The 12,108-nt window shown below is 47.1% G+C and overlaps 1 protein-coding gene across 5 annotated transcripts in view; it reads left to right on the plus strand.

Annotated features, from left to right (window-relative positions):
- DMD (dystrophin) overlaps nt 1-12,108 on the plus strand; it is a 2,615,032-nt gene that overhangs the window by 2,536,045 nt on the left and 66,879 nt on the right. For all 5 annotated transcript variants that reach the window (XM_030202363.1, XM_030202359.1, XM_030202360.1 and 2 more), the window contains one exon: nt 11,930-12,066. In XM_030202363.1, coding sequence (XP_030058223.1) covers nt 11,930-12,066 — 137 coding nt within the window. The remainder of the gene's footprint in view (nt 1-11,929; nt 12,067-12,108) is intronic.

Below are 12,108 nucleotides of genomic sequence, written 5' to 3' on the forward strand. Positions count from 1 at the left end.
GTAGCTAATAATAATTGGGATTAAGTAAAATAACATGTTGATAACTCCCCCCACCCTTAATTAAAGAAAAAGAAATGTCTCTAGAAATTGAGATTACTTCTGTAAGTAATAAAAGTGAGCCATTGTGAGGTTGGCTCCTATTGGTGGAATGAGGCATTATGATATCACAATATCAGCTCTGGTTACCAGAGACTGAAACTCTTCACACTAAGGAGGGAAGTTATCAACGTGGGTTACCGTTAAGGTGGCTTATTTTACCTCTAACACAGTTCCCATTTTATGCAATGAGACCTATTTACTAATAATGGGGGTTAACAGTAAAATAACACATCTTGATGGTAGCCCAGATGGATAACTTCCCCCCTCAGTCTGCTAACTGGTTATCTGTCCAGATAAACGTTCAAAATAGAAGTTATCTAATTAAAGATTTACAGGCATTCCAGTGATGCTACATTTAAGATTTCTGAAAATCTGCATAATTTAAACAGATAACTTCTCTATTTAAAGTTGTGCAGCATTTGTGCATCTGGAAATTGCCCTCTTTGAATTCAATACTGAAAGATATTTCCAGTGGCAAAAAAGCATTTTACCCCCCAAAATTGGGGCTTAGAATATTGTTTACTAAAAAAAATTTTTAATTATTTGAAAGTGGAGAAAAAAGGACTTGGTGGAAAACTGCTCACAACCATTATAACACTCAAAGATGTATTTACAGTTGGAGGCTGTCTATCATTGGTCTATAAAAACTCCACTTAAGTTATTATATGTAAAGAAATTTATATATATATAAATACATATATATATGTATTGCAAAACTTAAACAGAACCACAAGTGAATTAAAGAGGCGGGAAAGTCTCCCACATGCTTAAATCACCTGGGGCCTCCTCTCATCCAATATTCAATGGCAGTTAACCAGGCAGCGCTGCTGAACATCAGGTCTGAGTGGACTCCACAGTTGAGCAGGTCAGGGGTGGTACAGGGGGCAGCATTGCGGAGGAGCCGGCTTCAGCCGATATTCAGTGTCAGGACTCCCATAGCAAACCCGGCCAATTTAGGACAGCTCAAAAGCTTTCCTGAAAAGACTATGCAAGTCACAGCACCAATATCACCCAAGAAAGCTCTGGAAAGCAATTAGCAGCTGTCCAACCCCCTCTTGTCCCCCCTCCTTCCTTCCCCTTCCCACCAGCTTGTGAATTTAAGTACCCCCCTAATGACCCCCCAACCTCCCCCCCATCTCAAGAGACCCTCCCCCCCTCTGGACCTACTTTCGATCCCTGGTGGTCTAGTAGGGGCAATGGGGGCAAGAGTGAACCCCACTTTTTCTTGTTCTGTGCGTCAGCTTCCTCAATATGGCTGTCATGACCTCTTGAGGCAGCCTTACTGTTGTACTGCTTGACCCTGGGAAGTCACTGTATCTCCCTGTGCCTCAGTCACTGACTCTTTCTGTGACCTTGGGGAGACACTGTATCTCCCTGTGCCTCAGTCACTGACTCTTTCTGTGACCTTGGGGAGACACTGTATCTCTCTGTGCCTCAGTCACTGACTCTTTCTGTGACCCTGGGGAGTCAGTGTATCTTCCTGTGCCTCAGTCACTGACTCTTTCTGTGACCTTGGGGAGTCACTGTATCTCTCTGTGCCTCAGTCACTGACTCTTTCTGTGACCTTGGGGAGTCACTGTATCTCTCTGTGCCTCAGTCACTGACTCTTTCTGTGACCTTGGGGAGTCACTGTATCTCCCTGTGCCTCAGTCACTAATTCTTTCTGTGACCCTGGGGAGTCAGTGTATCTCCCTGTGCCTCAGTCACTGATTCTTTCTGTGACCCTGGGGAGTCACTGTATCTCCCTGTGCCTCAGTCACTGACTCTTTCTGTGACCTTGGGGAGTCACTGTATCTCTCTGTGCCTCAGTCACTGACTCTTTCTGTGACCTTGGGGAGTCACTGTATCTCCCTGTGCCTCAGTCACTAATTCTTTCTGTGACCCTGGGGAGTCAGTGTATCTCCCTGTGCCTCAGTCGCTGACTCTTTCTGTTTCCCTGGGGAGTCAGTGTATCTCCCTGTGCCTCAGTCGCTGACTCTTTCTGTTTCCCTGGGGAGTCAGTGTATCTCCCTGTGCCTCAGTCACTGATTCTTTCTGTGACCCTGGGGAGTCACTGTATCTCCCTGTGCCTCAGTCACTAACTCTTTCTGTGACCCTGGGGAGTCAGTGTATCTCCCTGTGCCTCAGTCACTGATTCTTTCTGTGACCCTGGGGAGTCACTGTATCTCCCTGTGCCTCAGTCACTAACTCTTTCTGTGACCCTGGGGAGTCAGTGTATCTCCCTGTGCCTCAGTCACTGATTCTTTCTGTGACCCTGGGGAGTCACTGTATCTCCCTGTGCCTCAGTCACTAACTCTTTCTGTGACCCTGGGGAGTCAGTGTATCTCCCTGTGCCTCAGTCACTGATTCTTTCTGTGACCCTGGGGAGTCACTGTATCTCCCTGTGCCTCAGTCACTAACTCTTTCTGTGACCCTGGGGAGTCAGTGTATCTCCCTGTGTCTTAGTCCCTGACTCTTTCTGTGACCCTGGGGAGTCAGTGTATCTCCCTGTGCCTCAGTCACTAACTCTTTCTGTGACCCTGGGGAGTCAGTGTATCTCCCTGTGCCTCAGTCGCTGACTCTTTCTGTTTCCCTGGGGAGTCAGTGTATCTCCCTGTGCCTCAGTCACTGATTCTTTCTGTGACCCTGGGGAGTCACTGTATCTCCCTGTGCCTCAGTCACTAACTCTTTCTGTGACCCTGGGGAGTCAGTGTATCTCCCTGTGCCTCAGTCACTGATTCTTTCTGTGACCCTGGGGAGTCACTGTATCTCCCTGTGCCTCAGTCACTAACTCTTTCTGTGACCCTGGGGAGTCAGTGTATCTCCCTGTGCCTCAGTCACTGATTCTTTCTGTGACCCTGGGGAGTCACTGTATCTCCCTGTGCCTCAGTCACTAACTCTTTCTGTGACCCTGGGGAGTCAGTGTATCTCCCTGTGTCTTAGTCCCTGACTCTTTCTGTGACCCTGGGGAGTCAGTGTATCTCCCTGTGCCTCAGTCACTAACTCTTTCTGTGACCCTGGGGAGTCAGTGTATCTCCCTGTGCCTCAGTCGCTGACTCTTTCTGTTTCCCTGGGGAGTCAGTGTATCTCCCTGTGCCTCAGTCACTGATTCTTTCTGTGACCCTGGGGAGTCACTGTATCTCCCTGTGCCTCAGTCACTAACTCTTTCTGTGACCCTGGGGAGTCAGTGTATCTCCCTGTGCCTCAGTCACTGACTCTTTCTGTGACCCTGGGGAGTCACTGTATCTCCCTGTGCCTCAGTCACTAACTCTTTCTGTGACCCTGGGGAGTCAGTGTATCTCCCTGTGCCTCAGTCACTGATTCTTTCTGTGACCCTGGGGAGTCACTGTATCTCCCTGTGCCTCAGTCACTAACTCTTTCTGTGACCCTGGGGAGTCAGTGTATCTCCCTGTGTCTTAGTCCCTGACTCTTTCTGTGACCCTGGGGAGTCAGTGTATCTCCCTGTGCCTCAGTCACTAACTCTTTCTGTGACCCTGGGGAGTCAGTGTATCTCCCTGTGCCTCAGTCGCTGACTCTTTCTGTTTCCCTGGAGAGTCAGTGTATCTCCCTGTGCCTCAGTCACTGATTCTTTCTGTGACCCTGGGGAGTCACTGTATCTCCCTGTGCCTCAGTCACTAACTCTTTCTGTGACCCTGGGGAGTCAGTGTATCTCCCTGTGCCTCAGTCACTGATTCTTTCTGTGACCCTGGGGAGTCACTGTATCTCCCTGTGCCTCAGTCACTTCCTCTTTCTGTGACCCTGGGGAGTCAGTGTATCTCCCTGTGCCTCAGTCACTGATTCTTTCTGTGACCCTGGGGAGTCACTGTATCTCCCTGTGCCTCAGTCACTAACTCTTTCTGTGACCCTGGGGAGTCACTGTATCTCCCTGTGTCTTAGTCCCTGACTCTTTCTGTGACCCTGGGGAGTCAGTGTATCTCCCTGTGCCTCAGTCACTAACTCTTTCTGTGACCCTGGGGAGTCACTGCATCTCCCTGTGCCTCAGTCACTGACTCTTTCTGTGACCCTGGGGAGTCAGTGTATCTCCCTGTGCCTCAGTCACTGATTCTTTGTGTGAACCTGCGGAGTTACTGTATCTTCCTGTTTATCATCTTCCATTTTTCCTGATCGGTGATATAAAATAAGTTCTTTCTCCATCTTCTCTTTTGTTGCTACTCATTTTGGCTTCTTACATTCCAGCCTAGAGGCAGTTAGTTGAATATTAACAGGGTGGGCTGAGTGCCAAGTCTATTAATATTTCTCTGTAGCTTTCAGTTAGAACATAAGAGTAATCAGACCAATGGTCCATCTAGTCCAGTATCCTGCTTCCAGCAGTGGCCAATCCAGGTCACAAGTACCTGGTAGAAACCCAAACAGTGGCAACATTCCAGGGTGCAAATCCCAGGGCAAGCAGTTGCTTCTCCATGTCTATCTCAATAGCAGACTATGGACTTTTCCTCCGGGAACTTGACCAAACCTGTTTTTAAATCCAGATACAATAACCCTGTTACTACATCCTTCGGCTAAGAGTTCCAGAGTTTAACTATTCGTTCAGTGAAAAAAATATTTCCTCCTGTTTTCCATGTAACTTCCTTTAATGTCCCCTAGTCTTTGTAGTTTTGGAACGAGTAAAAAATTGATTTACTTCTACTCATTCTACACCACTCAGGATTTTGTAGACCTCAATCATATCTCACCTCATCCGTCTCTTTTCCAAGCTGAAGAGCCCTAACCCCTTTAGCCTTTCCTCATACGGGAGGAGTTCCATTCCCTTTATCATTTTGGTCGCTCTTCTTTGAACCTTTTCTAATTCTGCTATATCTTTTTTGAGATACGGTGACCAGAACTGAACACAATACTCAAGGTGCGAATGCACCATGGAGCGATACAAAGGCAGTATACTATTTTCGGTCTTATTCACCATCCCTTTCCTAATAATTCCTAGCATCCTGTTTGCATTTTTGGCCACCACCGCACACTGAACAAAAGATTTCAGCGTATTATCTACGACACCTAGATCTTGTTCTTGAGCACTGACCCCCCAAGGTGGACCCTAGCATCAGGTAACTATGATTTCGATTATTCTTTCCAATGTGCATCACCTTGCATTTGTCCACATTAAATTTCATCTGCCATTTGGAGGCTCAGTCTTCCAATTTCCTAAGGTCTTCCTGCAATATTTCACAGTCCAAACCACACGTGTTTTAACAGCCTTGAATAGTGAGGTGAGTGGGTGACAAATATTTATCACCGTGAGTTTTGACCCCAGACGTTCCCCTTAAAAGAAGTGTTAACTCATGATGCACAGTGGTGTCTACTCTGATTTTTCTACAAATGATGCACATATTTGATTCCTGAGCTTTCCAGGATCTCTCCCTTTTCTGCTCTGAGGTCACAGTGAAAGATTCATGCGTTACATGTTAAGAACACAGCAGAATTCAGGACAGTGGCTTCTATGGAAAAAGGAGCAATGAGTGAGCTGATTGAAGGTGCAGATGTGACAAAAGTGTTCAGAATTATGAAATCACTAGTTTAAAAAAAAGCCTGTTTCTCATTGAAATGAAACGGGCTCTAGCAAGGTAATAACCTTCTGCCATTAATGTTTTTAAGGGAAGTTCCAGCGTCCCCCCTTCCTCCCTCCCTCCCTCCCAATTCCAGGGTCCTCCCTCCCTCCCTCCCAGTTCCAGGGTCCCCCCTCCTTTCTTCCCAGTTCCAGGGTCGTCATCCCTCCCTGCCAGTTCCAGGGTCGTTGTCCCTCCCTTCCAGTTCCAGGGTCGTCGTCCCTCCCTTCCAGTTCCAGGCCCCCTCCCTCCGAATTTTAAAAGTCATCCTGACTTACCTCGTCGGGGTTACGGCGGCCGGCAACAGCAGTAAAAAGCGTGCAAGCTCGGCACTTACTTCAGTTTTCCCTTCTCTGTCTCTCAGCTCTGGTCCCGCCCTCATTTCCTGTTTCCACAAGGGCGGGACCAGAGCTGAGAGACAGAGAAGGGAAAACTGAAGTAAGTGCCAGCCTGCATGCTTTTTACCGCGCGAGGTAAGTCAGGATGACTTTTAAAATTCAGAGGGAGGGGGCCTGGAACTGGAAAGGAGGGAGGGACGATGACCCTGGAACTGGGAGGGAGGAGGGACGCTGGAACTGGGAGGGAGGGGAGACGGACGACGACCCTGGAACTCGGAGGGAGGGAACGAACTTCCGGTGGGTGAATATTATATGCAGCCTTCCCTTCCCTCCAAGGGCGGGGCACTGAGAGCGAGTGCGAGGCCTGTGGTTGGTCCCTTCTCCTTCTGACGTCGCATTTCTTTCCCTGGGCAATTACGAACCCTATGAACCAGGGGCGTATCTGAACTGCGGCGGTAGGGGGGGCCAGGGCCAGAGTGAGGGGGCACATTATAGCCCCCCCCGCCGCCATTGCCGATCCCCCTCCCCCCAGCCGCTGCCATTGCCAACCCTCCCCCTCCGTTGCTCGCCTACCTTCACTGGCGGGGTACCCCAACCCCCGCCAGCCGAGGTCCGCGTCCTCCTGCCGCTGCCGGCTGCCTTTAAAGAATTCCGTCAGCTGGCGGGGGACCCCCAACCCCCGCCAGCCAAGCCAAGGTCCTTTCATTTTTCCACTGAAGCTGGCGCCGACGACCCCGCCAGCTGACGGAATTCTTTAAAGGCAGCCGGCAGCGGCAGGAGGACGCGGACCTCGGCTGGCGGGGGTTGGGGTCCCCCGCCAGCGAAGGTAGGCGAGCAACGGAGGGGGAGGGTTGGCAGCGGTAGGGGGGTCCAGGGCGAAATCTGCGGGGGCCCAGGCCCCTGAGGCCCCACGCAGATACGCCCCTGCTATGAACCCTACACGGCTTCACTGCCACGGAGTCAGCTTCAGAACGTTGGAGGTGCGAATTATTATATTAGATGAATGGACTGTGATGGGTTGCAGGAGAACCTGGCTGAAGGATTGGCTGTCTAAAGAATAGATGCATTTTAATATGGACAAATGAAAGTAATGCATATAGGGGAAAGGATCTTGGAATTACTGTGGGTATCATTACATTACAAGTCTTGTATTCCATATTTACCTATCAAGTTCTATGTAGATCACAATAGCATTAAACCAGAATAAACAGAAAATAATAACAATAATTTATCATAAAACACCTTTCACAGACATAAATTGTTGGAACAAAAATGGCTTCAAACCCTTTCTAAATAAAAAAAAAATAATTAAACTCAGTTCATAAAGAAATAGAAGGAGCTTGATATAAAAATGCCAAAGTTCAAAAAGATACCGCTTAACTTTATTCATAGGTGGAAAACTGAGTTGCATTTGATTTCTTGGCCTCAGCCATTATAGAATTTAGTGCAATGCCGCATTGGAATGCCAAAAGTTAGGCAGGTCAATGGCTGACATTAAGTGGGCGAGTCTAATGTCCACAACTGCTAGTATTCTGTAAGTTGTATTTATTTATTTGTTACATTTGTATCCCATATTTTCCCACCTATTTGCAGGCTCAATGTGGCTTATATAGTACCGTGAAGGCGTTCGCCAATTCTGGTATGAACAAATACAAGGTGATATTCTGGTAGAATAAGGTTCATGTGTGATACACATTGGGGATCTTAGAGAGGAAGAGTTAAGTATGTCTATTGCGTTCTTTGGTTTCGTTGTGTTGCAGGTATTCGGTGGGGTATGCATTTTTGAACAGGGTTGTTTTTAGTGATTTCAGGAATTTTAGGTGGTCATAAATTGTTTTTACGACTTTTGGCAGTGCGCTTAAATAGGAAAAGCTGGATGCATAAGTTGATTTGTATTTGAGTCCTTTGCAGCTTGGGTAGTGGAGATTTAGGTCTGTTCGTGCTGATCCTGTTGTGTTTCTGGTTGGTAGGTCTATGAGGTCTGTCATGTATACCGGGGCTTCGCCGTAAATAATTTTGTAAACAAGGGTACAGATTTTGAAAGCAATACGTTCTTTGATTGGGAGACAGTACAGTTTTTCTCTGAGGGGTTTGGCGCTTTCAAAACGCATTTTTCCAAATATAAGCCTGGCTGCTGTGTTTTGAGTGGTCTGAAGTTTCTTTATGATTTGTGCTTTGCAACCCGTATAGATTCCATTACAGTAGTCTGCGTGGCTTAGTACCATTGATTGCATCAAGTTGTGAAATGTTTCCCTCGGGAAGAATGGTTTCATGCGTTTGAGTTTCCACATTGAGTGGAACATTTTCTTTATTGTAGATTCCCTTGGATCTCTAGTGAGAGGTTCCGGTCAATTGTAACGCCGAGAATTTTCGGGCTGTCTGAGATAGGAAGGGTGTAACCTGGGGTGTTTATGTTTGTGGGTTTATATGTGTTGTATTGGGATGAAATGATGAGACAGTGCGTTTTTTCTGTGTTGAGTTTTAGTTGGCATGCATTTGCCCATGAGTCCATGTTGTTCAGGCTGAGCTTGATTTCGTTGGTAATTTCTGCCAGATCGTGTTTGTAAGGGATGTATATTGTGACGTCGTCCGCATAGATGCGTCACTTGGTGACATGCCTATGCTCCACCCACATGTACACCCCTGACAGTTATGCAATAAGCATATGTAGAACAGCACCTAGCACTTGTGCAAGTAACTGCCAGCTATTGGCGTCAATCAATCACCTAAGCGCTGTTCTATAAACTAGCTGCACTATTGGTGCTTAAATTTAGGTGCGATCTTATGAAATGTGTAGAATTATCTGGAAAGAATGGAGAATATAACAGAGAATATTATAACAGCTCCGTGGTGCAACCACACCTTGAGTACTGTGGACCCTTCTCATCTCCAAGGTCACTAAGGTCCTCTCAAGGAGTTTCCCTAACCACACCCTCTGCAAAGGACATTGCACAATGTGATACCCGCAAGCGAGCCCTCTCCGGAGTAGCCCCCATAATCTGGAATGCACTGCCTGAAAATCTCCGCTTAACACAAGACTATCTCTACTTCAGAAAGCAGGTGAAAGCTTGACTTTTCAACCAGGCCTTTAATGGAAGAAGTAAATGACACTGGCTGCACATATTATATAGCAGGACATGTTTATCCACTCCTACCCTAGCTAAGGTAATGTTCAACCAACTTTCTTTAAACTAGTCCCTTATTTTCTTACTCATGTTACTCTATATGTTCCATCTTTGCTTACAACCTAAGCTGTCTATTAAAATGTTTTATTGTGAATTTGTTGACAATCCAGCTTATAATCGAACGAGAAAAACGCCCAAGTTCCGACCTAAATCGGGAGATGGACGTTTATCTCACAAAAACGAATAAAGCGGTATAATCGAAAGCCGATTTTTGGGCGTTTTCAACTGCACTCCGTCGCGGATGCGGACAAAGTTTATGGGGGCGTGTCAGAGGTGTGGCGAAGGCGGAACTGGGGCGTGGTTATCTGCCGAACAGAGATGGGCGCATTTCACAGATAATGGGACAAAAGTATGCGTTTTTAGCTAGAATTTAGGGCACTTTTCCTGGACCCTGTTTTTTCACGAATAAGGCCCCAAAAAGTGCCCTAAATGACCAGATGACCACTGGAGGGAATCGGGGATGACCTCCCCTGACTCCCCCAGTGGTCATAAACCCCCTCCCACCTCAAAAAATGATGTTTCACAACTTTTTATTTTGACCCTCAAATGTCATACCCACCTCCCTGGCAGCAGTATGCAGGTCCCTGGAGCAGTTGTTAGGGGGTGCAGTGGACTTCAGGCAGGTGGACCCAGGCCCATCCCCCCCTACCTGTTACAATTGTGCTGCTTAATGCTTAGTCGTCCAACCCCCCCCCCCCGAACCCACTGTACCCACATGTAGGTGCCCCCCTTCACTCCTTAGGGCTATAGTAATGATGTAGACTTGTGGGCAGTGGGTTTTGAGGGGGATTTGGGGGGCTCAACACAAAAGGGAAGGGTGCTATGCACCTGGGAGCTCTTTTACCTTTTGTTCTGTTTTTGTAAAAGTGCCCCCTAGGGTGCCTGGTTGGTGTCCTGGCATGTTAGGGGGACCAGTGCACTACGACTCCTGGCCCCTCCCACGAACAAATGCCTTGGATTTATTCGTTTTTGAGCTGGGCGATTTCATTGTCCATTATCGCTGAAAAGCAAAAACGCCCAGCTCATAACTTGGCGAATAAAACATGGACGTCTAATTTTTTTGAAAATACGCTTGGGTCCGCCCCTTCACGGACCCGTTCTCGGAGATAAATGCCCATGGAGATAGGCGTTTCTGTTCGATTATGCCCCTCAATGTAATGTAGCATACTATGCCATACTTTATATTGTTGTTTGAATATTTTTACTGCTGTAATTATCTATAGCCTATGTTTCCGTTGTTCTTATTGTATAATGCCTTAAGTGAATTCCTTCAAAATCCTAGTAAATAAAATAGGAGTTCTTAACCTTTTTGATTCCTGCATCCCTTTAACAGGTCAGTGAAACCCTCTTACTCCCTTCCTCTGTTCCCTCTAAGCTGAGCGGGAGTCCTCCACCTATATTCCTGCCAGTAGATGGCGCTGTTTCACTATCACATTCTCCGTAGAGAGAGACAGGCAAGTTCTGCAGGACTCCAGAGAACCTGCCTGTCCCTAGCGATGGAGAACAAAATATTGAAGCACTGCCCCTCACTGGCAGCAGTGCAATTGAAGGACTGCCTCCTAGCTCTGATGTAACAGTGCCTCCTTCTTTGCACCCTGACTGACCTCTTCCCGTGTCCCTTGGGGGTGTGGGCACCACTGGTTAAGTACCCCTGTTATAAAGGAAATATCAGAATTAGACAGAGTACAGCCAAGTAGACTTTCACCAACCCTAGGATCCAAAAGAATGGACCCATTCCTTGTTGCTCATTCCCATGGATAAATGGTAGCTTTCCTCAACAAGGAATGAGTCCATTCTTTTGGATCCTAGGGTTGGTGAATGTCAGAGACAGGAGGCCTTAGACTAACCCAGTGTGGCCTCATCTTATTTTCTTATAACATTTATTAGGCAGCCCTGTGTGGTATACAACCACAATTCTAGATCCAACCATTGGTTTGCAAGAAGACAGATGCCAAAGGGCTTCCTTCCCTTTCTTTCCTTGTGAAGCATTGGGAAATGTTCATAAAATCCAGAGTAAGCGTACCATTGGAGGCATGAACCTGGCATGAAGAAGGTTTATTGAGGGGAGGGTGTAATGAGGATTTCTCACTTCATTCCTCCATTCTGGAACCAGTACTGGAAGCCCATCCTCCCTCTCCCATCCCACTTTTTCTAGTATGGTCATTACAGCAATGGTTCTTGAGGTGAGGAACCAATCACAAGGCTCCTCCTGAACCCAGTAGCATGGATTTTAACTATAACCACTTGGTGTCACCCATAACGATGGTCATGATCCCCTTCTTTTATAAGTATCTCCAGTCTGACTCAATCTGGGATACAGAAACTGGCAACAGAACTGGGGACCCTCCTCATCTCACTGCAAAAATGTTGTATTCTGACATATTTTGGCGCGTAGGATAGGAGACCAGCCTTGTTGTCTTTCAGGGCAACCTGCCTGTATGAAGCCCTGGGAGCACAAGCCACAGCCCCCCTCCCCTCCCCTTCCCAGGTCATGGTATGGCTTAATTTAGCAATATAATACCTGGTACAAGCCCAATGTGTTTCCTACCATCAGCAACATGGTCAAATATCCTTTTTTGAGTCATATAGGGATCATATGAAGTTCCATGTGACTCCTTGGTCTGCAGGTGGGTTACCTTAGCTTGTGGCTGACTCTTGTCTTTCCCTGGAATGTCTCATCTGTTCTAACCTCCCTCACAAGCTGGAAGAGTCACCAGATGACACCACCCAGCTAAAGACTTTTTACTTTTGTTGTTGCTTCTGCTTTCAGACTACGTCGGGAGAAGACGTTCGTGATTTTGCCAAGGTACTGAAAAACAAATTCAGGACTAAGAGATATTTTGCGAAGCATCCACGGATGGGTTATTTGCCTGTCCAGACAGTGTTAGAAGGAGACAACTTGGAAACGTGAGTAACCCTCTAGCAACTTAGTCCCACCTGAGAGCGCCT

This window comes from Microcaecilia unicolor, chromosome 4 (assembly GCF_901765095.1).
Source record: "Microcaecilia unicolor chromosome 4, aMicUni1.1, whole genome shotgun sequence".
In the NCBI taxonomy this organism is placed as follows: domain Eukaryota; kingdom Metazoa; phylum Chordata; class Amphibia; order Gymnophiona; family Siphonopidae; genus Microcaecilia; species Microcaecilia unicolor.